Below are 27,131 nucleotides of genomic sequence, written 5' to 3'. Positions count from 1 at the left end.
AGATTTGAAATTTGGAGGAAAGAAATCATGCCGGTCAAGATAAAAAATGCTGGAACTGATGAAACTGAAATTCTACTTTGGCGATAACAAGCACAACAAAACTAAAACAAATTAAATATGCAGATGATGCTGCTGTTAATGTGAGTGGTGTCGGCCACGAAGGTTAATGTGAGTGGTGTCGGCCTCGAAGGCCAACTCCAGAAAAAAACTCAATTAATGTCAGAAACCAGTGGGATTATCTAATCCTGCCTCACTGCAGATTTGTTTGAAGACAGTAGCAAATATTAGTTTTTACATCAGTCAGCAAAACGGTAGCAGGGCTGGATTCTCCCAGACGGGACAAGAAGTCAAAACAAATGAAATAAAACTGCAGAGAATAAAGTTTTAGGTTTTTGTTTTTGCGGTGCAGCTTCAGATTCCAGCAGAGGCCTGAGGAGCGGCCCTACCTTTCACCGCAAAACCACGCCAGAGGGATTATCTAATCCCACTGGATTATTGACCTTGAAACGCTGAAAATGAGACTGAATGACTTGAGCCGATCTGACAGTTCAGCTCAGGATCTCCTGCAACAGATTCCCCTCTTCTCTGTCTCCTCCTCCTCCCTTCCTCTTCTCCCTCCTCCTCATCTTCATCCTTTTCTCCCTCTTCTTCTTCTCCTTCTTCCTCCTCTTCTTCTTCCTCCTCTTCCTCTTCTCCCTCTTCTCGGTTGGTCTGAGCTGCAGTCAGGCTCTTAGTGGTGATCGGATGGCTGCTCAGCTGCTCACAGGCAGATTTGTCTGCTGCTTGGTGGCTTTGTGGAAACTCTCTCCTCTGTGAGCCGTGAGTCTCTGAGCTCTAATGCCCTGGAGGTCAGAGCAGCTTACCGCCTCGCCGCCGCAGCCTCGCCACCGCAGCCTCACCGCCGCAGCCTCGCCGCCGAATCCTCGCCACCGCAGCCTCGCTGCTGCAGCCTCACCACCGCAGCCTCACCACCGCAGCCTCGCCACCGCAGCCTCGCTGCCGCAACCTCGCCGCCGCCTCACTGTAGCCTTGCCGTAGCCTCGCAGCAGTACACCTGAGTGGCCCACAGCCTTGCCACAGCACACCTGAGTGGACCCAAGTCCGCAGCCTCGCCGCTGCAGCCGTCTGCCTGCACACCACGGCTGGGCTCTTACTTCCATACAACCCCTGAGCCTCCAGACATTTCCACCAGATGACCCAAACATTAACAAAATAAATTCTAAGAAAATGATCATGAAACTGTCATTATTACTGAACAAAAAGTTACCAACAATTAACAGAAAACTTTGGCAAAATTAGCAAAAATTTGTTAAAAAAGATATATTAACAATTAATTTGTAAATATAAACCAAGTTACTATAAAAATTACAAGAATATTACAAGAAAATTATCAAAAATTACAAAAAAAAAGGTAAAAAAAAATTAAAAATAAAAATACAAAAATAATTTTTTGGAAAAAAAATTACAGTAAAAAGAAATACAGTGAATTCAGCTCAGTGAGGAAAGCAAAAGCCTAAAAAAAGAAAAATCCTCCAGTGGGATGAGATCATTTTTCTGGCTTTCATTTTTTTCCCTTTAATCCAGTGACATTACAGTGTCCAGATTATGATATTCTGGTTTGAAATCCACCAGAAAACGGCTGGAGGAGGTAGAGCTGCAGGAAACAAATGGGATTATCTCAGACGACACTATCAGAAGCTCTTTTTTATTTTCTGAAATTGATTTGGAGACAGATTGTGACAGTAAACTGCGAGGGCCGGGCGCTGGATTACAGCCGCCATGCCGGGATATTTTTGCAGCGTGGCTTTGCAGCTCGATGGCAGACACAACATCCGAGTCAGTGTGAGTCACCTCACTGCACGTGTGTGAGGCTGCAGATTTACCTTGGACGAGCCGCCGGACCTTCACACACACACACACACACACACACACACACACACACACACACTCGTTTCATCTGAAGTCTCATTTCAAGGATTATAATCCCATTTCTCTTCAAACAAAATGAGATAATCCTGCTTGTTTCTGATGTAATCCATTTAATTTCATTAGTGTTTAGTTAAAAACGGCCCTGATGGGTCATTTTCTGTCTTTCTTTTTCCATTTCTGCTTCATTATTTAATTTTTGGTATTTTATTTTACCTGACGGTCATCTTGAATCTATAAGCCTCATCCTCAGGGTTATAATCCTGATTTTCTCCAAACAAGATGAGATAATCCCACTTGTTTCTTATGTAATCCCATTTATTTCAGTTCATTTCTTTTATTTCTCTCCCTGTTGAGGTAAAAACGGCCCTGCTGGGTCATTTTCTCTCTTTCTTTTTCCATCAACAGTGGAACTGAAATGAAAATAGCATTTGCTAAAAAACAAAAACTGAACTCTAAAAAATCCTTTTTTTTTTTTTAAAGCAAATTTTGTTTTATATCTGTTAACAGAGAGTTTCTCCAGTACTTTTCATTCATGAGAACGTTCCAGCCCGGCCAGTTTCTGCCAAACAGTAAAAGAAATAAATCAAATGATTTGAAATAAAACAGCAGAGAACAAAGTTTTAATTTTCATCTTTTATTGCAGGTCAAGTCTTAACAACACCAGTGCTGCTTCTGCTGGTTCTGCTGGTGTTGCTGCTTCTACTGGTTGTGCTGGTCCTGCCCGTTCTGCCGGTGATGCTGGTTCTGCCGGTTCTGCTGGTTCTGCCGGTTCTGTTGGTTCTGCTGGTTCTGCTGGTTCTGCGCAGGATCCTCAGTGAGAGGCTGAGCTGGTGGCTCTGGCTGCCTCCACCCTGCAGCTTAACAAATAGGATTAGAGCAAAGAGAAAAAATCTCCTAGCAGAGTCCCATCTGCTTACCTGGGAGCCGCCACAGACCTGCAGCCGGTGACAGCAGTCAGGGTGGCGGGGGGACAGAGGCACGCAGGAACTTCAGAGGAATTTACCTCATTTTTGAAAAGATTTTTTTCTGTGTGTGTGGTACACCATGAGATCAAGTGGCTGGATGAGCGTGAGGCGGTGGCGGTGGACGAGTTGAAGACCAGGAGCTAGAAGCTGCTGCTGGAGTTCAGACATGCCTGGAAACTCCAGGACTTTTGCCCTGTGGGCTCTCGGCGCCGCGCTGCTCGCCGGGTGCGTCGGCGTGGAAACAGGTACATGTGCACCTTTGATCTATGCTGATGACTTCCTGTCTTCCTGTTTGGTGCTGAACGTTCCCTGTGGATTTGATTGATGTGTTTTCTTTCTGTTGTTTCCTGTCTGCCTGCCTCCTCTCAGATGCCTCCCACAGCGTGGCGGCGGCGGCGACGCGGCTGCAATCAGAAAACTTGGACGTGTACTTTGAGCGGCAGGTGCAGTCGTATGCGGGAACTGGCGCCCTGTCTCGAAGAAAGAGGAACATTCTCTTCCCCAGCGGAGTGAAACTGTGCGCCCAGGAGACGCTCAACGAAGCCATCAGCCACCACCTGAGCTACTTCCACCTCCGAGGTAATGCCACCTTTCACTTAACACACCATGTGATCTTACTGCCACACAAATAACGTTCTTCAAAATGCTCTCTGGTTCAACAGAGAACCATCAGAACCTCTTTATTTAGGGGCTGGTTCTTCACACACTTTCTGTGGTTCTTTAAAGGTTCTTCATGTTTATTGGAGCTATTTGGTGGTGGCGGCAGCTAACAATTCTTTTCATTGTGGATTAATGTGCAGATTATTTCTCAGTGAATGGATTAATGTCTATAAACCATCGGAAAACGGTGAAAAATGCCACAGTGTCAGCATTTGAAAAAGGTTCTTTATTGAACCAGTTGGGTCCACAAAGAACTTTCTTAAAAATTACTTCTTTCTTCTTCTTTAGTTCTTTAAAGGACCATTTATGGCCCCTAAAGGAAATGTTTCTTGATTTGAGGGGGCTTTGAGGCAGAAAGAACCCATCCCATAGATGGTTCTTTAAAAGGTTCATTGTGGAACCAACAATTGCTCCCCTATGGCATCACCCCAAAGAACCCTTTTTGGTTCCAGTTGGCACCTTTATTTTTCGGTGTGTGCACAGACTGCCCCAGGAGCTTAAACCCCAACGTTGCCAACCTTAAAGCAGCCGGTTGTTACGAGGTCAAAGGTCAGAACACAGAACGCAGAACACAAAACACAGAACACAGAGAACACAGAACACGATCTCTCCTTGTTTTGGAGCACACGATGAACGGGACAAACCGACGAGCTGCCGTCCGGCTCAGCGGCTGCACGCGATTCAGAAGCGGTGGTTTTGGAAATCGTATCGGCACACCCCCGGTGGTGTTAGTGCCTTGCTCCACCCGGGGGAATCCAACCTGATCAGATCCACATTTTCACAAACCAACGTAAGCATTTAGCTTTACCCTTCACGAGGCGTTTAATGTCGCATCGTCTGACCGTTCCAGGCAGTTTTTACCTTTTTGGGACGGTTTTTCAACACGTGTGCGTTGTGTTTACTGGAATATGAACATGTTATCGGCGCTTCTACAGTTAATTTAATCTGGCACCAGGAGTCCCGGTCCGTCCTCACCGTCCTGACGCTGTTTTTAATTTTGAATTTTGATGTGAACAGGTTTCAGTACAAAGAAGTGCGCTCTGAATTACCACCTGATTTTTAATCTCACGGGCATTTTAGTCCCAAGTGCCCGTTAATTTAGTCAATAAAATGAAATGTTACAGTTTTTTTTTTTAGATCCCAGGTCAGTAGATTTCAGCCATTGTAATCTGAGCTGGATTAGCGACCAGGTCCAAACTCCCAGGGCCCCTGATCATTAACTTGTTCATTTGTGGTTCTGTATGAATCTTAAATGCAGATTAACCACATACGCACTGTATTTTTTTGCACGTGTGTGAAAGTTTTTTTCCCACAAATATTCTACATTTTTCTAATTTGCCGATCACCCTTTCACTTGTGTGTTTTTCAGAATAAATCCAGTGAATTCGCGCTGGTTTCAAAGGGTTAAATTGTTTCGACGTCATTCTTGAGCACTGACAGATCTTAATTTTCTGCACTCCAGCAGTTCCTGGTCAGTTAAATGACAGTGAAGTGAAACTTGCAGCAGGTCGGTGTCCTGGCGCCGGCGGGTCACGCAGCAGCGAGGCTGGCAGTCACGCCGGGACGTCGCCGCTGCGTCAACATCAATCCCATTTCACCGCCGTGACTTAGTGGCCTGAGCTGTGTGTCTGTCCGCTCGGTCAGTCAGGACAGGACCGACTGCACCGGAGCAGGAGGACATGGGACTTAAAACCAGCTGGACGAGCTCCGAGCCAAAAACTGCCTGACCCCGCACTGCAAAAAGTCTCTTCACTGTACAAATCTTGTTTTCCTTCCAACAAGGTCAATAATCCACCAGCAGGACAAGATAATCCCTCTTGTGTCATTTTGTGGTAAAAGGCAGGGCTGCCCCCTCGGCCCTCTGCTGTTTGCACTGGAGCCTTCACACTTCAGCTGAAATTAATCCTGCACTGCAAAAAAATCTCCTTTTCAAGTCACTTAGTCTCAACTTCAGTGTTCAAATCTTGTTTATCTTCAAACAAGATCAGTAATCTGCCAGAGGGATGAGATAATCCCACTTGTTCCTGATGCTGTGATGGAAAAATTGAACTCTTGTCATTGTTTTTGGTGTGAAAATGGTCAAATGTAAAGGAACTGGCTGATTGGCGTTGGAGACAAGTGGGATTATCTCATCCCAGTCTAACAGAGGCCTGTTTCCCACGATTCTCTGATGATTCCCTGTAGTGATATGATTGGATAGAACCAATCACAAAAGAGATAAACTTGTCGAAGAGCTACACTTCACTGTTGTTAGATTCCATCTTTAAAAGCCAATCACTATCATCCTCAGTGTCTTAAAACCTTTTTTTTTTTTTTTTAATCTCCAAACAAGGTCAATAATCCACCAGTGGGATGAGATTCTGGTACAGATTCATTTGTTTCATATTTCATGTGAGTGTGTGTGTGTGTGTGTGTGTGTGTGTGTGTGTGTGTGTTGCAGTGTGCCAGGAGACCGTGTGGGAAGCCTTTAAGATCTTTTGGGATCGCCTGCCGGATCCTCGCGAGTACCAGGATTGGGTCGGCCGCTGCCAGGACGGCTCCGTCAGCGTCATGGAGATTGGCCGACATTTCAGCCAATCAGAGGCGCACTACAACCTCATCAAGAGTGTGAGTGCACCTGGTCTTCATCTGTGTGTGTGTGTGTGTGTGTGTGTGTGTTTGTGTGTGTGTGTTGTATCTGTAATGAGTGAGGTTGAGCAGGGATACCACAGTGAAATGTTTTCTGCTTCTCCAAACGTCTTTAGAGCTGCAGATAGTTGTTATTGTCATTAGTCACTTCATTATTATTGTTGTTATTATTTTATCAGGATAGTCGCATTAAATTTAAAAAAAAAAAAAAAAAAAGTCTTTTCCGGGCCAAGATGGAACATGGTGAAAGTTTTTAGACAAAAACAGCCTGAGTGACTGACGGCCTTCACACCTGGTGGTAACATGAGTCTCACACCCAGACGGCATCCAGGTGCGTTCTACGTTCCCATACTGCAAAAAGTCAAAATCTTACCAAGATTATTTGTCTTATTTCAAGTAAAAATGTCTTATTTCTAGTCAAAATATCTCATTACACTTAAAATAAGACATGATCAGCTCAGAAATAACTTGTCTTTAGACAATATTCACTTGTTTCAAGTGAAAATTGTCTAAAAACAAGTGAAAATTAGCTTGAAACAAGAAACAAATTTTGCCAATGGAACAAGCAAATTTTTACTTGTGAACAAGTAAAAATTTGCTTATAAGTAAATTTTAACTTGAAACAAGTGAAAATTGTCTAAAAACAAGTTATTTCTGAGGTGATCATGTCTTATTTTAAGTGTAATGAGATATTTTGACTAGAAATAAGACATTTTTACTTGAAATAAGACAAATAATCTTGGTAAGATTTTGACTTTTTGCAGTGCACCTAGTGTCGATACGCAACTTCAGCGTCCACACTGAGGTCTGACTGTGATCTGAATGTGGGAAGCGCAACCTGATGGAACCCTCCCGAGCAGAGTTCCCGATGTGAGCCAGATCCCCACTGGATCCCTCAGAGTAGAGTCCTTGAAGTGAGCCAGAACCCAATCGGATCCTCCAGAGTAGAGTTCTACAAAAGGGCTGGAACCCGACAAGACCCTCCAGAGTAGAGTTCTCCACATTAGCTTGGACCTAACCGAATTATTTTCAGCACAAAGAGTCGGTTTGCTAAAAAACGTGCTGGAGCCGAGACAGGTTTTTACAGAGGAGCGGCAGATGGCGGTCGAGTGCATGTTGGTGTATGTGCTGATTGTTCATCTATATTTTAAAAACATGACTAAGGGGTTTTGTTTATTAATGTCTCTGTTTGTTTCAGATGGTGGCGATGGCGGCGACGTACAACAGGTCAGTAGCAAACAGCACGAAGGAACTGCAGCATCCAAAATAATCAGAATTATGACAATACAATTATACAACACACACTGTAAGATTATAATTAAAAGAACCATATATATATATATATATATATATATATATATATATATATATATATATATATATATATATATATATTTTTTTTTTTTTTTTTTTTTTTTTTTTTTTAATTAACAGTCACTAGCTGGGTCTAGAAAAGTTTCTTACCAGACAGTTTCTTCAGATATTTTGTGGATTTGTCGGCTCGACTCAACGAGCCACTTAAATGAAATCCTAAGTTTCTCCTCTTGGGAAGTTCTTTGTTCACCGCTCTGTTGTGTTCTCCGTCACTTGTCCTCCTGCAGCGTGGCCACCACGCCGGGCCCCGCCCCCTGCAGGTAGGCCTGCAAACAGCAAACACTGCCCTGCACGCTAAGCTGTAAAGGAAAAGTCCACCGTTTTTGGAAAAGTCCTCCTTTCCCCTCCTCCCCAGACTGAGACCAGATGTTGGACCTTCACCTCTGGACGTCCCCTGGTTCAGTTCCTGTGGGTAGCATTTCCTGTTAGCTTAGCATAAAGACTTGAAGTCTATGGGAGTCATTAACCTGGCTGATGACTTCTTCCTTCCTGCCTTCCTTCCTCCTTCCTTCCTTCCTACTTTCCTTTGTTCCTCCCTTTCTTCATTCTTTTTTGCCTTTCTTTTCTTTTCCTCCTTTCGTTAATTCCTTCTTTGCTTCCTTCACTCCTTCTCTCCCTCCTTCCCTCCTTCCTTCTTTCCCTCCTTCTTACTTCTTTCCTTTGTTCATTCCTTCCTTCCTTCCTTCCTTCCTGCCATTTTCTTTACTTCCTTCCTTCTTTTCTTCCTTATTTCATTCCCTCCCTCCTTTCTTCCTTTTTCCTTCCCTCCTTCCTTCCTTCTTTTCTTCCTTGTTTCCATCTTTTTTCTTTCCTTCCTTCCTCTCTTGCTTCCTTCTTTTCTTCCTTTCTTCCTTTCTTCCTTTCTTGCTTCCTTCCTTCCTCCCACCAAAGTAAGAATCAAAACCTTACAGTGACTCAACATGTTTTGGAATTAAAAAAAAAAAAAAAAACAGTCGAAAGATGATGGAAGGGTTATTTTGTCACTTTGACTGAGCCAGGCTAACGACTCCCATAGACTTCAAGTCTTTATGCTAAGCTAACAGGAAATGCTACCCACAGGAACTGAACCACTGGACGTCCAGAGGTGAAGATGGTGTCCAACATCTGGTCTCAGTCTGGGGAGATCAGGAAAAGAAAAAGGGGGTTTAGCCCACAAACGGTGGAATATTCCTTTAACTGGGTTGCAGTCAGTTCACAACAAAACCCTCAGACTGTGAAAACTGAACATCTTGATTTTATTTTGTTAATCTGAAAATGTAAAACTGACCAAGGGAAGAATCTTTCAAACTGTTTTGAGGGTTTTTCTCCGTCAAAACCGAAATTATATCCCAGTTAATCTGGACGGTGAAGACGGCCACACCGCGCCGTCCCGGGCCGTCCCGGGCCACACCGCGCCGTCCCGGGCCAAGAGCCTGACGTCTGATCCATAGATTTGATATGAAAGGGGTTTAATTTGGGTTTTTAGGGGTTAACTGACTGCAGCTGGTCAGAGGAGCTCTGCATGCCGAGCTGCTGGAGCTGCTGCTTCGCTTTTAGTTCTGTGGCTTTCAGCTCGCTGGAGATCACACACACACACACACACACACACACACACACACACACACACACACACACACACACACACACACTGCAGAAATGACGCATGCGGTTGCAGGTGTGAATGAGTGGGCTCCTCTCTGTTTTTGTTTGCCAGTTTTAGTATTTGCCTTCTTGCAAAAGCAAAGTGTGAAGAGTCTGTGTGTGTGTGTGTGTGTGTGTGTGTGTGTGTGTGTGTGTGTGTGTGTGTGGCTTAAGCACTTGTTGTGTTACTGCTGAAGCTTTTTTCTTTTTTTTTTTTTCACTCGCATGCTGTTTGTTCATGATGAAAACACACAAACTGCCAAACGTCTGCACTGAGGTTTTCTCCAGTTCTGCTTCTGCTCAGACTCACAGGAACCCTAAAGAACCCTAAAGAACCCTGTCAACACCAGGGACCCCGGGACGGTCCCTCTAGCGCCCCCGCCAGGCTGAACCCGGGCGGCTCCCTGCTGTAGTTCAGTGACTTTTTAAAAAGGGGAACGTAAAGGCTGTAAAGTTTTAGACAGAGATAAAGACAGGAAATAAAGAACCTTTTCCACATTTTTCACATTTAAAGGAACAGTCTGTGGTTTTTTCCCACTTGGTTTTGTTTTGGTCGGTGTCTTACTGTCTTACTGACTTTAAACACACCCAATTATTATTATGCCTTTTCCAGTAGCAGTGAATATGAATATGTCTCCAATGAGGGAAAATTACACATCAGAACAACAGCTAATAAAAAACACAATGCCATGGACTTTTAATTTCATTAAGTCCAGGTTAATTTTTGTCAAAATAAAAGTCTTGCTTTTACACTGAAAAGTCTAAAGTGAATGAAATCATGGAAAAGTTACTTGACTCAGAACGGCTTGAAACAAATTCCTAAACGCGTCCCCCAATAAAAACAGTTTTTTAACACTTTCACATATTTCCCATTGACTTACAATGGAGGGTCCTGGGGCTCATATCTGCAGAACTGAACCTCGTATTGACTCAGAACCAGCATCGATCTGGGGGTTTTCAGGGATGCCGAACACACCTGTCTGTAACGGAATGGATTTAGAGGCAAAAAGTAAATCATCAGGAGTTTCTGCAAAAACCAGTCAGCTGCCATGTGGCCGCTTTTTTTTTTTTATTTGTGTCCTGAAACCTCAAAAACCTCAAATCACTGCTGAAATCTGCTCCTCCTCCAGAAAGTCAGATCAGGCCTCAGAGGTCGATCAGGATCAGCCTCCTCTCAATCCCACGCAGAAGCTCAGCTGATTTCTGTTCTGAGTTGTTGGCAGATTCATTTTAGAAAAACACCAAACCACGGTGTCGCGCTCGCTCAGACGCTGTTCTGCTCTTCTCTAAATGTTCTTCTCTCTGTTTCTCGTCCGTCCAGCTCCGAGGCGACCACCGTCCAGCCCGAGGTCCCGCCGGCCGGCGCTCTGCCAGGTAAACAGCAGCGACACCAGGCCTCGCCGTGTGTCACCCGGCAGCCAAACCTCCTGGAAACACGTCTCAGTGGATTCTGGACGGGTTTCAAACCTTTAACTGAAAACTCAAAGGTCACACAGTTTCTTAATGTTGCAGAATAACAGATTACAAAACTACAAACACCAAAAAACTGCAGCTCTTTATTAAAAATGAAACTGGCCTGAGAGACAAGCAGAACACACGCTGATGAAAAATAACATGTCCAAGCCAAGGCTAACGCTACGGAAGCCCACAGAGGACATGTAGTGGCTCTGCGTGAAAGCTGTTTTCTGGAGGGACGTTGGCGCTGTCTCTGCATCACAACTTATTATCACACCGAAAAATTAATAATAAGAGGAATATAATTTTATTTATAGAGCACTTTCCAAGCAATAAGCACAGAGACATTTCAAAACAACAGCTGAACTTTTGCATGCACACACATTTGCATAAACATGCACACACACATTCTCACTTACACACAGTACATGCATGTACGGCACATACACACTCATGCAGACGAGAGACAGAGGAGTGAAAAACGTTTCAAACCAAAAGCACCTTGACCTCCTCACTGACTGCAATGGAAAAACTAGTTATCCATGATATTTTATGTGTACATATGATGTTTAATATACACATGTATTCTTTAACATGTCAAAATAAATCAGATCAACATCATTCAGGCTTGACTCTGCAGACCCAGTGCACCCAGTTTCTTAAAAAATACCAAATTTCACAGGTTAAATGACATTCTGGCAGCTACAGTCTGCTCTAGTGAAGGAATGAATGAATCAGTGAATGAATCAGTGAATGAGTGAGTAAGTGAGTGAATGAATGGAGTGAGTGAATGCCATGCATACTCTCATGCTCTCACTCTCTTCACTTTACTGAAAACACACATGGCTGTGGCAGCGCTACCAGGCATTATCTCTGTGTCCTCACATGGTTTCAGTGCCTTGGTGTGTGTGTGTGTGTGTGTGTGTGTGTGTGTGTGTGTGTGTGTGTGTGTGTGTGTGTGTGCGTGTGTGCGTGTGTGCGTGTGTGCCAGACTCCTCACCTCACACCTCGATCTGTCTTATCCGAGCGAGCGGTGGGTACAGCACGGCTGATTCCCTTGACACGCTCGCGGCTCAGAATAGATCCTTAAGCCTCTTTCCTGCCTGGTGAATGAAGGCTGGCAGAGGAGGGGGGGTGGGGAGGAGGTGGGGGGGAGGAGGAGGAAGAGGGGAGGAGGAGGAAGGTGTGGGGGGGTGCACCTGGCCCCGCCCAGCCAGACGTCCACACTACATCTCCTCAGCTGGGTTTGTTTGGTTCAGCTGAAAAAGTCAAATAAAACCCAGCGTGACGTTTCCTCAGCCTGCAGAACCGATTCAGACCGGATTAAGACAAAACCTGGATTAAGAAATGTCCATTATTAGTTTAGCTTGAATTACAGTCGCAGAATCATAACAGAAATATTTTATCGTTCCTGTATTGAGGGGAAACTGGCTAATATGTGGAGTAATTCAGTTTTAGTCTGGATTATTGAGGGTAATTTCCGCCTGACATGCTCCTTAATCCCAACATGACTTCCCGTTTGAGTTTTTTCACAGCAGATTTTGACACAGGAGCAGCGATCCGACTCTTTTCCCGACTTTTCCTGCTGAATCCGTGAACTCGCGCAGAAGATTAATCCGACTATTGTCTTTGTACAATAAAGCCAATAGTCGGATTATTTACGTTTTACTATGGACTGAATAATCCCACTGTTGGCCTTATTCTAAATAAGACAATAGTCCGATTAATCTGTCTAACGCGTTCCATTCATATTCCCGTTTCGCTGCCGCAGAGCCGCCGCTGCGTGTCGCCCGGCGCCTCAGAGCCGTAAACAACACGAAGTCTGGATTACAGGGAGTATCGATCGTTTGATTCCACCTCGCCACAAATATGATTTCTTTTGCTTTTGTTTTTTTGTTGTTTTCGTTTTTGTTTTTTTTAAAGAGTGAGTTCACCGATTCACCAGGAAGGTCACTAAAAGTTGGATTGCTGCGTCACAATCTCCTGCAACAACTCCAACAGGAAGTCATATTAGGATTATAGAATAAAAGAGATTATCATGGTAGAACGAAATCAGGAGAGCTCCTCGTGACCGGCACAAATTAATCAGACACACTGACACACATCCAGCTAATGTGACGCTGAAATGAATGTGTGTGTGTGTGTGTGTGTGTGTGTGTGTGTGTGTGTGTGTGTGTGAGTGTGTGTGTATGTGTGAGATGATGGCCCAGGGAAAGAAACTGTTTTTAAGGAATATACACGGCTAAAATACCTTTAATTTGACTTTATTCATGTTAAGGTGATATTCCAAGTACTACTTTACTTTTAATGTATGTACATGATACTGGACTACTGCAGTATCAGAGTACTGCAGTACTTCAGTAGTGCGGTGTGTGTGGGCTGAACCGATGTCTCTGCAGGAGGTGCAGCGGCGTGTTTTGTGTCACCTGAGTTTAAGCAGGTTAAAAGCTCTTCTGGTCTCATGCGGCCAAACAAACCCGAGGACAGGAGTAAACACTCTCACCTACAAAAAAAAAAAAAAAAAAAAAAAAAAAAAAGCTTCACTCTGCTTAACATTTTGACGGCATTTTAGGGGATTAAATTTACGAGATTAAAGTCATCAGTTTACGAGACAAAAACTTGATATCTGAGGGAAAAAAGTCAGAAGTTTGCAAGAAAAAATCAGAAATTCAGAGATTGAAGTTTTTGACAAGAAAACAAAAATTCATGAGAGAAAAAAACTCAAAAATTCTGAGATTATAAAGTTACAAATTTAGGGGAAAAAAAAACTAGTTATAAAAAAAAATATATATTTTTTCTACTATGGGATTTAGCAGCCACCTCTCCAGGCTATTTATTTTTATTTTTTATTTTACTTTAATTTTATTTTTATACTGCACAGGCTAATTTCTGAGGATTTCAGGCTAAACAGCTGCTCCAGGCTCATGTCTCTCTCTCTATCTAATAGCTGTCCCATATTTATCCTTAGTGGAATTCATGGGAATATCATTATTTCTGTTTATTTCACTTGTACATGTTGTTTGTTTATCCATCTGCAGCTCAGATGTTTCAGCTCCTGTAGCAACGCAGAACTACAAATTAAAAGTTTTTGTTCCACAGCAGGAAACCTGCACACATGTCAGTCTTGGCGATACATATAGATATTATATTAAATTATCATGATATGGTTCAAATGTTGTCTTTTTCCTGGCTTTAAAGGCAGCGATGCAGTGTCTGAACTTATAACAAATTTATTATATAAATTTGTTATGAAAGCATGATAGTCATTACAATATCATCGCAATGTCAACATCAAGGTAATATTGGGATATCTGATTTTGTCCATACTGCGCCTACATATGTGCTGATATGAACTCTTGATTTTATTTTTCTTTATTGTTTCTGTCTTTCTTCACAGAGACAGTCACAACCTGGCAGGACGTCGTTTTGCCCGACTTGGAGCTCACCACTGGAACCCCTGACTGGTCGGTCCTCACAACGACTTCGACCAAGAGTCCCGTGGGTCTGACCTCTGACCCCGCCGCTGCCACCACGTCTGAGGAAACTGGAGGCGATTTCACTTCAGATCCAGATCATCCGGCCGGGGTCATCACGGACGAGGTTCCCCTGGAGGCCGGAGAAGTTTACGTTGAGGACATTGAGGAGGTCACCGTCGCCAAGGCCGTTGACTCTTTTACCCCAAAACCCACCATTGTGATCGTTCAGGAAGTCGAGGAAGACAATGCTGTCCCGGGTACGATTAAGGAGGAGGCTGCACACAACATGGTGGAGGATGAAGAGGAGATTCTCGTGGCTGTTCCTGATGCGGATGAGAATGTTCCTCGCCCCGATTCTGAGACGATTCAAGAAATCTTTGTAGAACCTACCTCGGTTGATGTAGAGCCGCCCTCTGAGGCTGTGGCTGAATATGCCTTCACAGAATCTGTAGTTGAGGCGACTCCACAAACCACCACAGTGCCTGCTCCAGTGGAGGAACTGAGTCCAGATGTTTTTTCTGAGGTCACGACAGAGGCTCCAACTGATGCTGTGACTGAGGCCACAAAGGCTCCAGTAAGCAAACAAATTACAGACGCCACCCCGGACTTGACCTTTACTAATGAGATTGTAGAGGACACAGCAGAAACAACAGGTGATTCTCCAGTGCACATAGAGGAAACAATACCAGATGTCTCTAAAGTAGCTGAAGAAGCAATAATCGTGGAGGAACCTGAATGGGGAACTGAGGAACATCCCTCAGAGATTGCTGCAGAAGATGAAGTCGAAGTCTCATCAGTGGCCACTCCGACTGTAGTTCTGATAACGGATGAAGATTCAGAGGAAAGTGATGAAAATATTCTGGATGTGGCTCCAGAAAAAGAAGCCATTGCAGAGAAAGAAAGTGAGGTTCCCTCCATGGCCACTGTTTTGATCACAACAGACGAGATGGTGGTAGATTTCCATGAAAACATTAAAACTACAGCAGACACACCAAGACTGATGACGGAGGTCACCTCTGAGCCTGCTGTACTGATCTTACAAGATGATGAAGATGATGACCTCCCACAGGTCACCGAGGAGGCACCATCAGAAATTATAGTAGGAGAGACAGAGCCAATAGAGAAAGAGACAACTGAGGCTCCAAGGGAAATACTAGAAATCATGCAAGAAGAAATAGCAGAGGTAAAGACAGAGGACAAAGTTGAAGAGACTACTGAAACTGCTGTAGAAGTCATAACAACAGAAACAGTAGAAGAAGAACCGATTCAGATAGTAGATGAAGAAAAAGCAGAAGAAGAAGTAGCTGAGGGAGCAGAGGAGGCCATTGTGACAGAGGAAGAAAAGATAGAAGAAGAAGAAGTAGATGTCACAATAGAAACAGCTGAAGTTCAAGCAGCAGAAGAAACAGAAAGAGAAGAAAAGGAGGAGCCAGTGGAAGCACCGGGAGAAACCACAGAAGAAACAAAGGAAGGAGCATCTGAAGTTGCAGAAGGAGAACCAGTTCAAGTTGGAGAAGAGGAGATATCTGTAGAATTTGTTGAGGACAGAGATGTACTAGAAACTACAGAAGAAGAAGAAGAAGAAGAAGAAGAAGCAGAGTCTGCTTTAGAGACTGCAGAAGAAGAGGCTGAATCTGCTACAGAACCTTCCAAAGGGGAATCAGAAACTACAGTAGAGTCTGTAATAGTACCTGAAGTAGAAGCAGAATCTGCTGTAGCATCTGCAGAAGAGGAAGCTGGAGCTGCTGTTCAAACTGTGGAAGACAAAGCAGAGTCTGCAGCAGAACCTGCAGAAGAAGAAGAAGCAGTAGCTCCAGTAGAAGAAACAGAGGCTCCTGTAGCATCAGCAGTAGAAACTACAGAAGAAGAGAAAGCAATAGCTCCAGTAGAAGAGACAGAATCTGCTGTGGAATCTGCAGAGGAAGAGGCCAAACCAGCAGTAGAAACTGCAGACGAAGCAGAATCTGCAACAGAAGAAGCAGAAGCTCCTACTGAAACTGTGGTAGAAGAAGCAGAATCTGCTGTAGAGCATGCAGAGGAAGAAGCAGAGTCTGCAATAGTACCTGGGGAAACAGAATCTGCAGAAGAGGAAGCAGAGGCTGTAGTTGAAAAAGTAGAAGAAGCAGAACCTGCTGTTGAAACGGTAGAAACAGAAGCAGAACCTGCAGAAGAGGAAGCAGAATCTGCTGTAGAACTTGCGGAGGGAGAAGCAGAGCCTGCAACAGTACCTGGAGAAGAAGAACTTGTTGTGGCACCGGCAGAAAAAGATGCAGAGTCTGCAGTAGAAACAGCAGAAGAGGAAGTAGAGGCAACAGTATCAGAATCTGCAACAGCATCAGAATCTGCTGTCAAAACTGCAGATGAGGAAACAGACTCTGATTTAGAAATTGCAGAAGATGCAGAGTCTGCAGTAGTACCAAGAGAAGAGACAGAATCCATTGTGACATCTACAGAAGAGGAAGTAGAGTCTGCAGTAGAAACAGCAGAAGATGCAAATTCTGCTGTTAAAAATGCAGAAGAAGAAGCAGAGCCAGATGTGGAAATTGCAGAGGAGGCAGAATCTGCAGTAGAAACAGCAACAGCAGAAGAAGCAACAACTGCTGTAGAATCTGCAGAAGAAGAAACAGAAACTGCAGAAGGAACAGGGCCAGGTGTGGAAACTACAGAAGCAGCGGGATCTGATGTAGAAACTGTAGAAGAAGTAGAGACTACTGTAGAAACTACAGAGGAAGCAGGTCCAGGTGTAGAAAGTGCAGAAGAGGAAGAAGACACTGTGGTAGAAACTGCAGAAGAAGAGCCAGCTGTAGAATCTTCAGAGTCTGTAATAGAAAAACCAGAAAAAGGGGAAGCAAATGCTCCACTAGAAACAGTAAAGGAAGCAGAATCTGCAGAGGAGGAAGCAGAGCCTGATGTAGAAACTGCAGAAGAAGCAGAACCTGGTGTAGAAACTGCAGAAGAAGAAGCACAGCCTGGTGTAGAAACTCCAGAAGAAGAAGGAACAGAGCATGGTGTTGAAACTGCAGAAGAAGAAGCAGAGCCTGATATAGAAACTCCAGAAGAAGAAGAAGCAGAACCTGGTGTTGAAACTGCAGAAGAAGAAGCAGAGCCTGGTGCAGATACTACAGAAGAAGCAGAACCTGATGTTGAAACTGCAGAAGAAGAAGCAGAGCCTGGTGCAGAAACTGCAAAAGATGAGTTAGAGACCGTAGTAGAAACTGCAGAAGAAGCAGAGCCTGGTGTAGAAACTCCAGAAGAAGCACAGCCTGGTGTAGAAACTACAGAAGAGGAAGCAGAACCTGATGTAGAATCTGCAAAAGAAGCAGAGCCTGGTGAAGAAACTGCAGAAGAAGCAGAGCCTGGTGTAGAAACTGCAGAAGCAGAGCCTGGTGTAGAAACTACAGAAGAAGCAGAGCCTGGTGTAGAAACTGCAGAAGAAGCAGAGCCTGGTGTTGAAACTGCGGAAGCAGAGCCTGATGTAGAAACTGCAGATGAAGAAGCAGAGCCTGGTGTAGAAACCGCAGAAGAAGCAGAACCTGGTGTAGGAACTGCAGAAGAAGCAGAACCTGGTGTAGGAACTGCAGAAGAAGCAGAGCCTGGTGTAGAAACTGCAGAAGCAGAGCCTGATGTAGAAACTGCAGATAAAGAGGCAGAGCCTGGTGTAGAAACTCCAGAAGAAGCAGAGCCTGGTGTAGGAACTGCAGAAGCAGAGCCTGATGTAGAAACTGCAGATGAAGAAGCAGAGCCTGGTGTAGAAACTGCAGAAGAAGCAGAACCTGATGTAGGAACTGCAGAAGAAGCAGAACCTGGTGTAGGAACTGCAGAAGAAGCAGAGCCTGGTGTTGAAACTGCAGAAGAAGAAGCAGAGCCTGGTGTAGAATCTGAAAAAGAGGAGGTAGAGACCGTAATAGAAACTGCAGAAGAAGCAGAGCCTGGTGTCGAAACTGCAGAAGAAGCAGAGCCTGGTGTAGAAACTGCAGAAGAAGAAGCAGAGCCTGGTACAGAAACTGCAAAAGAAGCAGAGCCTGCTGTAGAATCTGAAAAAGAGGAGATAGAAACTGCAGAAGAAGAAGAAGCAGAGCCTAGTGAAGAAACTACAGAAGAAGCAGAGCCTGGTGTTGAAACTGCAGAAGAAGAAGCAGAGCCTAGTGAAGAAACTACAGAAGAAGAAGCAGAGCCTGGTGTAGAATCTGAAAAAGAGGAGGTAGAGACTGTAATAGAAACTGCAGAAGAAGAAGAAGCAGAGCCTAGTGAAGAAACTACAGAAGAAGCAGAGCCTGGTGTTGAAACTCCAGAAGAAGAAGCAGAGCCTGATGTAGAAACTCCAGAAGAAGAAGCAGAGCCTGGTGTAGAAACTCCAGAAGAAGAAGCAGAGCCTGGTGTAGAAACTACAGAAGAAGCAGAGCCTGGTGTAGAAACTCCAGAAGAAGAAGCAGAGCCTGGTGTAGAAACTCCAGAAGAAGAAGCAGAGCCTGGTGTAGAAACTCCAGAAGAAGAAGCAGAGCCTGGTGTAGAAACTCCAGAAGAAGAAGCAGAGCCTGGTGTAGAAACTCCAGAAGAAGCAGAGCCTAGTGAAGAAACTACAGAAGAAGAAGCAGAGCCTGGTGTAGAAACTACAGAAGAAGAAGCAGAGCCTGGTGTAGAATCTGAAAAAGAGGAGGTAGAGACCGTAATAGAAACTACAGAAGAAGCAGAGCCTGGTGTAAAAACTCCAGAAGAAGAAGCAGAGCCTGGTGTAGAAACTCCAGAAGAAGCAGAGTCTGGTGCAGAATCTACAGAAGAAGCAGAAGAAGAAGAAGAGCCTGGTATTGAAACTGCAGAAGAAGAAGCAGAACCTGGTGTAGAATCTGCAAAAGAGGGTGTAGAGACCACCACAGAAACTCCAGAAGAAGAAGAAGCAGAGCTTGGTGTAGAAACTCCAGAAGAAGCAGAGCCTGGTGTAGACACTCCAGAAGAAGAAGCAGAGCCTGGTGTAGACACTCCAGAAGAAGAAGCAGAGCCTGGCACAGAAACTACAAAGGAGGAGGTAGAGAGCACCACAGAAGCTCCAGAAGAAGAAGAAGCAGCGCCTGGTGTAGAAACTGCAGAAGAAGAAGCAGAGCCTGGTGTAGAAACTGCAGAAGAAGAAGCAGAGCCTGGCACAGAAACTACAAAAGAGGAGGTAGAGAGCACCACAGAAACTCCAGAAGAAGAAGCAGAGCCTGCTGTAGAAACCACAGGGGAAAAAGCAGAGCCTGGTGTTGAAACTCCAGAAGAAGAAGGAACAGAGCCTGGTGCAGAAACTACAGAAGAAGCAGAACCTGGTGTTGAAACTGCAGAAGAAGAAGTAGAGCCTGGTGTAGAAACTACAGAAGAAGCAGAACCTGGTGCTGAAACTGCAGAAGAAGAAGCAGAGCCTGGTGTAGAAACTACAGAAGAAGCAGAGCCTGGTACAGAAACTGCAAAAGAGGAGGTAGAGAGCGCCACGGAAACTCCAGAAGAAGAAGCAGAGCCTGGTGTAGAAACTACAGAAGAAGCAGAGCCTGGTACAGAAACTGCAAAAGAGGAGGTAGAGAGCGCCACGGAAACTCCAGAAGAAGAAGCAGAGCCTGGTGTAGAATCTGAAAAAGAGGAGGTAGAGACCATAATAGAAACTCCAGAAGAAGCAGAGCCTGGTGCAGACTCTGAAAAAGAAGAAGCAGAGACTGGTTTAGAAACTCCAGAAGAAGAAGCAGAGCCTGGTGTAGAAACTTCAGAGGAGGACACGGACTCTGCAGCACCACCTGTAGATGACACACAGGACACAGCTGGAGAAGAAGAACAAGCTGGAGAAACCTCTGAGGAGAAGATTGAGGAAGGGGAAAAATCTGTGGACAAACCAGAAGCAGAGGGAACTCAGCCAGGCGTGACAGAGGAGGTCCCAGAAATGACACAGGAAACCCCTCCAGACTCCGACGACGAGACGACTCCAGTGATGGTGATCCCTCCAGAGGACACAGAGGGATTATCACCTGGGACTGAAGTCGAAGAAACCACTGAACCGATGGGAGAAGCTTCCCCGGAGGTCACGGTGGAGTTCCCGGGAGACTCTGAAGTAGAAATCCCACCAGGAACCACCACAGAGATGTTTGACACGGAAACGCCGACAGAAGTTCCTGCACCTGAATCTGTCCCAGACAAAAAAGTCCTGCCAGAGACTCCGACAGTTCCCGAAGATGTTGCTGAAGCCCGTCCGGAAACAACCACTGCCGGAGAAGTTTCCAAAGTTGAGGGTGACAGCAAATCCGAGGACGCCCAAGTCACGCCAGAGTCGCCTCCAGAGCTTGAAGACAACGTCCCAGGTGAAGACAGCACCCGGGTAACTCCTGTGGAGGTTGTCCCAGAAGATGCTGAAGAAATCTCTCCAGCAGAAGAAATCATCCCCAAGACTCCAGAGGAAGTGGCACCCGATTCCTCGGACGAGATCACCCCAGGAACTGCTGTGGAAGCCGATGGAAGTGAATCCACACAGCAGGTGACGCCCGCCGCCTCTTTGGAGACCACAACCGAGTATGTGGTCGAATACAACAACGGGAACTTCCCGGAACCAACAGAGAGACAATTTGAGACAAACAACGACTTGCTGGGAAACAACGGCTTCGACTTCGAAGACGAGCAGGAGAACATGGTAAGCTAGCATGGATCAGGTGCGGTAGCTGTGGTTGTACTTAAATGTTTGTAATAGGAGCCTGACTGTGTAGTTACATATTATTTAAACACCACAGAAACAAGATGAGATGCTGGTGCTAATGTCTATATCCATTGATAGATCTGTTATGTCTTCCCAGTATTTCTGGCTGTGGTTACACTGGTGGATTGTGGCGGCATGTCAGGGCCACTGCAGGAAAAAAGTCGAGCTGGGGGGGGGAAATACTCAGAGAAAAAAACATTGTTATCTCAGAATTGTTGATTTTTTTGCTTATAAAGATGTAAATTGTTTTCTCACAAGTTTATGACTTTATAGTCTCAGAATTGTTGAGTTTTTTCTCATAAATTTACCATTTTAATCTCAGCCGGGTTTTTTTCTCGTAAAGACTTTTTTCTCTTGGAATATTAACCTCCCTCCCCAGCTCTTTACTTATTTTGTTCCCCATTACAGTCACACCAATATACCGTCGCAGTGATCACATAACCCTTTTGCAGATTTACAGCAGATATAAAACCAGGAAAGAAAATTTCTTTGTGCCAATTCGTACGTTCATAATTCTGTGTGTTTTACTTTACCTGTGCGTGTCTCTGCTCATTTAGATTGGAAATGAGATCGACGACACGATGCTGCGGCCCCCGAGGCCCCTGAGGGACCAGGTGGTGGAGCTCAGCATCAAACTGAGGGGGGAAATCTACAACGAGGCCCTGAGGGACCCCAGCAGCTTCGAGTACCAGCAGCTGAGCCGCCAGTTCACCCGCAAGGTAACCTCACCGCTGCCTCAGGGCTTTTACTTTGAAATACACACCAACGCGCAGGGCTTCGGTCTCGTGCTGCTGCTGCAGAGACGTGTTGCTAACGTTCGGGACACACGGCAAGATTTTTTTTTCTTTTTTTTTGTGCTGAGGGGTGAGAGCAGTCATAAAAATAAAAAACAAAATACAGAAAAACAAATAAAATACAAATTATTACACAGATGTCAGTCATGGATGTCAGCCAGGATCAATAACAAGCTGTTATTTCATTGGCCGAGCAGCACAATGAGCACTGATTGGTCAGCGGATTCATCGCAGCGTCAGAACAGTTCAGGACGAATCAGCTCTGGTTTTCAAACACAAATTTCAGATGCTCCCGATCCACTGTGTAAATAAGACGGTTTCAGAGCTACTGGGAGATTTACTCAGGCTAACAACTCCCATAGACTTCAAGTCTTTATGCTAAGCTAACAGGAAATGCTACCCATAGGAATTGAACCACTGGACATCCAGAGGTGAACAACAGAAAAAAATAAAAGAGAGAGATTACCACAGCCAGCCTTGTGTCATAACACGACGTCACATGACTCAGTCAGCATGTAGTGACAGGAAAGCGATGCTGGTAGTCATGGCAACAGGGATAACAGACTGTATAATGGCAGATGTTGATATCTTTTTCAGCACAAACCACATTTATGGTGTTACGTCATTTTTGGGAAAAATACATAAGTTACATTGTAAAGAACTTTGCTCAGCAGTTTTGTGTTTTTGTTTTCCTGCCAAGACCACTTCCTCCTCCCTCTCCTCCTCTTCCTCCTCATCCTCCTCTGACGTTCAGGATGTTCACGTCTTCCCACACACACTTTGCTGTGGTTTGATACGAGGCTCAGGAGTTCTGGGAAGCCCAGAGAGCTGATCTGAGCCGTGACTCGCTCTGTAATCGACTCGGCCGAGAAATGAGACGTAAGATGTGAGCCTCTGCCAGGAAGAGGGGGAGGAGGAGGGGAGGAGGAGGGAGGAGGTGAAGAGGAGGGGGGAGGTGGATTCCTGCTCCTGCGGGAGTTTGAGCCGCGGCGCTCCGGGCTCTGATCCACCGGCGCTGACGCGGAAACTCAGTTTATGGTCTTTATGTCGAGGTGGAGGCCATTAACGAGGGAAATATGGAGAGAATAACAGACTAATAGAAACAGCAGGCGCAGGAGAGAGAGAGAGAGAGAGAGAGACAGAGGAGTCAGTGTGTACGATGGTGTATCAGAGCCACCGTTGGGAAAAAAATGACATTGCAGACTGAGAGAGGGTGATATTCTGATATTCTGGGGAAAAAAACTCAGGATTTCCCAGATTAAAGTTGTGGATTTACAAGAAAAAACTTGTACATTTCTCTGCGATTAAACTTAAACTTACATTTATGAGAAAAATATCACAGATTTACATCATAAAATTGTGATTTTTTAAAAACTAAAACTCCAAAATTCTGAATTTAGAAATTCATAAATTCATGAGAAAAAAAATCATAGAAAAAGATGGACAATTCAAAGATCATAGTCACAAATTCATTTAATTATATTTTATTTATTATTTAAAAAGTCTGAAATTCTCTGAGATTAGAGTTTAAAGTTTGCAACAAAAAAAAAAAAATCGCAAATTTCTGACTATAAGGTTTTCTTGTTTTTTTGTTGTTTATTTTCTAAATTTCATGTGATTTTAATTTTAATTTTCTGGTTTTTGATTTTTGGTTCAAAGTTTCTGTGTTGTTAGTTTTTATTTATTTATTCAACTAATTCTGTATAACAATATTAAACATTTATTTAACATTATTATGCATGATTATGTTTAACTCCCACACAAGTTTCAGATTGGCTCTACATGAGCGTCTGAGCTGCAGCACCGCAGGAGACTGAAGGTGGCGCTGCATAACTATATTTATAATTATAATATTAAAATCTAAATCTGTTTTTCTGTCTTTCTGTGCGCCTTCCAGATCGCAGACGCCTTCGAGCGGCTGCCAGGATTCAAGAACATCTACATCGTGGAGTTCAGGTTTCTGTTTGTTTTTATTATTAAAATACACTCAGTCATTTTCCCACGTTAGTCTTCATTTATTTATTGTTTGTTTTTGTTGTGTGTAAACAAGCAGTAGTACATGTGACGTCACTTCCATGGTTTTACATTTACATGTTTGTTTTTGTTTGTCTCTCCTCAGGCCACAGAAGGACCTGGAGAGGTGAGCGTGTCCACCAAGACAACACACAAACTCTTATTTTGAAGGGCTTTTCTTTTTGCCTCTTTGATTTGATGTTTTGATATATTTTAGTTCTTTTCAAGGGGAAATTGTATTTAATCGTCCCGTCTCAGCGTGCGTCTGTTTGTCAAACAAAAACAAAATGAATGCTTGGGCTGCCACCAAATATTGGGGGAGGCATGCCAAGCCCCTTGGCCAAAAGTGGGCGTGTCAGGGGGCGGGGCGAGTCACCAAAAAAATCACAACACATCCCAACAGATTAGCATAACACCACAAAACTTTGAGCCAAGGCTTGTCCTGGGGGTGAGGAACAACATATTAACTTCTCACACTGATTAGACCACGCCCACATCCCACCAAGCCACGCCCACATCACCCCAAGCCATGCCCACACCACCCAAGGCCACGCCCACATTTCCGGTTTCTCCAAAAGGGGTCATGTGAGGTGTCCTCTGACTTGGTGTGTCACTGCCGACACATTGGTCGACATGTGGCCACGCCCACTTCCTGTTGTTCTCTTCATTACAGATTCACAGATTCAGAGATATTGGCTCTACTGACTTTGGCTGCACCTTGTGTATTAACATGTTTACTTGCTGGGGAATGGTGGTATCCCTGCCCTGAGAGATCACACACACACACACACACACACACGCACGCACACACACACACGCACGCACACACACACACACTCCTCTACAGGCTGAGAAAACTCTTGGACTGAAAGCCTTTAACATTTTTGAGATGTGAGTTTCTGAGGTGGCGGTGATGAGAGGAGAGCCTCATTTTCCTTTTTTTTTTTTTTTTTTTTACCTCATTGGTTGTTTTATTTTTTTTTTTTCCTCTCAGTGGACAGTCCTCTCATTCAGGCGCCTGGTAGCTGAAAAAAAAAAAAAAAGTTATGGAGAAATGTAGAACCAGGTGAGGCTGAACCAGGTTTTTTTTTTTTTGCCACTTCATCATCATGTCATGAACTTTTGACATCATTTTTCTCCAAAGCCTGAAGTGACCTCAACACACACACACACACACACACACAGATACACACACACACACACACACACGCTGCCCAGAGAGCTCTGAAACAGCGGTGTTGGTGACGGTGTTCCAGTCTGAGAAATCCATCGTTCTGTTGAGGCGAGAGGCCTGATGGGAAAATCATCCCATCTGTCGCGGTCGGCATGAAAAAATAAATTTAAAAAAATCGAACTTCTCTTCCCGTCTTAGTTTTACCTTTCAGGGTTTCAGGGGGTTTTTTTCTACTTTTTGGTGAAAAGTAGGATTTGCAGACCGAACGACTTCCTGCACTGCAAAATAATCTGTCTGAAAAAGCCTCTCTGTCTCGTCTGCACCCGTAAAACTCGAGCAGATTCTCTGGATCAAATTAACAAGAAATGATCCAAAAATTAGAGAGAAATTATTTTGAAAAAGTTGCAGGAAAATAAGCAGAAAATTACCTAAAACTTTACAAAAAAATTACAAGAATCTTCTCAGGAAGTTTGCAAAAAACATTAAACAAATTAAAATAAATAACCACAAAGTTGACCAAATAAATAAATAAATAAATAAACAGTATTTATAATTGTTTAGCTAAAGTAAATACAGTACATTTTACAGTATAATTTTGATTTAAAAAATGCTGAAATATTTGTAGAAATTAGAAGAAAATTGACTGAATAAATAAATAAATAAACAAAAGAAAAAAAAAACAATAAAGTGATTTTGGAGGGCGAAATTAAAACCTTTGAAAAATAATCTGCCAGTGGGATTAGATAATCCCACTCTTGTTTCCAGGTTCAGGTGTGATGGTCTTGGTCCCAGTGGCTGATCTGCCTCTTTTCAAAATCCTGAAACAAGTGAAATTGCACTGGAAACACATGAGATTATCTCAGATTATCTCATTCCTCTGCTGGATGTGTGACCTTGCCGACCTCGTTATCCATTTAAAATGGAGTTTGCTGTTTTTTTTCCAGTGCACTGAGTCGGTTAGGGTCTGGTAGTTAAATCCTGGGAGATTATTCTTACAGGAACCCCCCCCCCCCAACACACACACACACACACACACACACACACACACACACACACTCACTCACTCCCGTTAATGACCTTAAGAATAATCGATCGCCCCCTAAGTGGGATCAGAGGCCGGCCGCTCGCCGCCACCTGCAGCCGCCAACGGATTACAGATTACAGATTACACCTGCGGCTCCGTAACGAGCTCCACGCTCTCGCTGTCCCGCCGCCGAGGTTCCTTCACTCCGCGACCTCTGACCTGCGACCTGCGAGCGCACGGCCGGGGTCGGTTTACGAGCTTTACCTCACCTGAACTCACAACCACCATCAGCTGAGGAAGAAGAGGGGCAACAGGCGACTGTGAAATCTGTGTGTGTGTGTGTGTGTGTGTGTGTGTGTGTGTGTGTGTGTGTGTGTGGGGTTCTCCAATCAAAGCCTTGGGAATACAATTGGAAAATGTTTAAAAACTGTTTAAATTATTATTTAAAATATATAACAACATATTTCTACATTTTTGTATCATTTTAAAACCATTTTGAAATGTTTGCAGGGGCCTGGTGGTGTCGGTCCACTACGCCGTCACGCTGGAGGTGGACGGCGCCGGCGTCACCAACGACACGCTGGACTTCATGACGCTGCAGAACAACCTGGTGGAGAAGAACTACGGCGGCGAGCAGCCGACCGTCGTCTACACCGTCACCGACTTCCGCAACTTCATCACGGAGGCGCTGCACAAGGACAACTTCATGACCAACACCACGCTGGAGCTGGAGCCCGACTCGCTGCAGCTGGAGCACGGTACGGCACGGCACGCCACGGCACGTCACGGCACGGCACGCCACGCCACGCCACGTCACGCCACACCACGCCACGCCACGCCACGCCACGCCACGCCACGCCACAACACGCCACGCCACAACACGCCACGCCACAACATGCCACGCCACAACATGCCACAACATGCCACAACACGCCACGCCACGCCACGCCACGCCACGCCACGCCACGCCACGCCACGCCACGCCACGCCACGCCACGCCACACGCCACACGCCACGCCACAACTCGCCAGGCCACAACACGCCACGCCACGCCACAACACGCCACAACACGCCACGCCACGCCACAACACGCCACGCCACAACACGCCACGCCACGCCACACCACAACACGCCAGGCCACAACACGCCACTCCACGCCACGCCACTCCACGCCACAACACGCCACGCCACAACACGCCACTCCACTCCACGCCACAACACGCCACGCCACAACACGCCACAACACGCCACGCCACAACACGCCACAACACGCCACGCCACAACACGCCACGCCACAACACGCCACGCCACAA

The 27,131-nt window shown here is 44.9% G+C and overlaps 1 protein-coding gene across 1 annotated transcript in view; it reads left to right on the top strand.

The window, feature by feature from the left end:
- The first annotated feature begins 3,060 nt into the window (after positions 1-3,060).
- LOC115369748 (titin-like) overlaps positions 3,061-27,131 on the top strand; it is a 42,106-nt gene continuing 18,035 nt past the window's right edge. The window contains exons 1-13 of the mRNA XM_030066417.1: positions 3,061-3,139; positions 3,264-3,473; positions 4,038-4,103; positions 5,995-6,161; positions 7,381-7,409; positions 7,784-7,816; positions 10,498-10,550; positions 14,029-19,652; positions 19,719-20,750; positions 21,371-21,532; positions 23,505-23,563; positions 23,727-23,747; positions 26,329-26,576. Of these exons, the coding sequence (XP_029922277.1) occupies positions 3,061-3,139; positions 3,264-3,473; positions 4,038-4,103; positions 5,995-6,161; positions 7,381-7,409; positions 7,784-7,816; positions 10,498-10,550; positions 14,029-19,652; positions 19,719-20,750; positions 21,371-21,532; positions 23,505-23,563; positions 23,727-23,747; positions 26,329-26,576 (7,783 nt within the window). The remainder of the gene's footprint in view (positions 3,140-3,263; positions 3,474-4,037; positions 4,104-5,994; positions 6,162-7,380; positions 7,410-7,783; positions 7,817-10,497; positions 10,551-14,028; positions 19,653-19,718; positions 20,751-21,370; positions 21,533-23,504; positions 23,564-23,726; positions 23,748-26,328; positions 26,577-27,131) is intronic.

Source organism: Myripristis murdjan, chromosome 2 (assembly GCF_902150065.1).
Source record: "Myripristis murdjan chromosome 2, fMyrMur1.1, whole genome shotgun sequence".
Lineage (NCBI taxonomy): Eukaryota > Metazoa > Chordata > Actinopteri > Holocentriformes > Holocentridae > Myripristis > Myripristis murdjan.
This window is presented reverse-complemented; position numbering and strand designations above follow the sequence as displayed.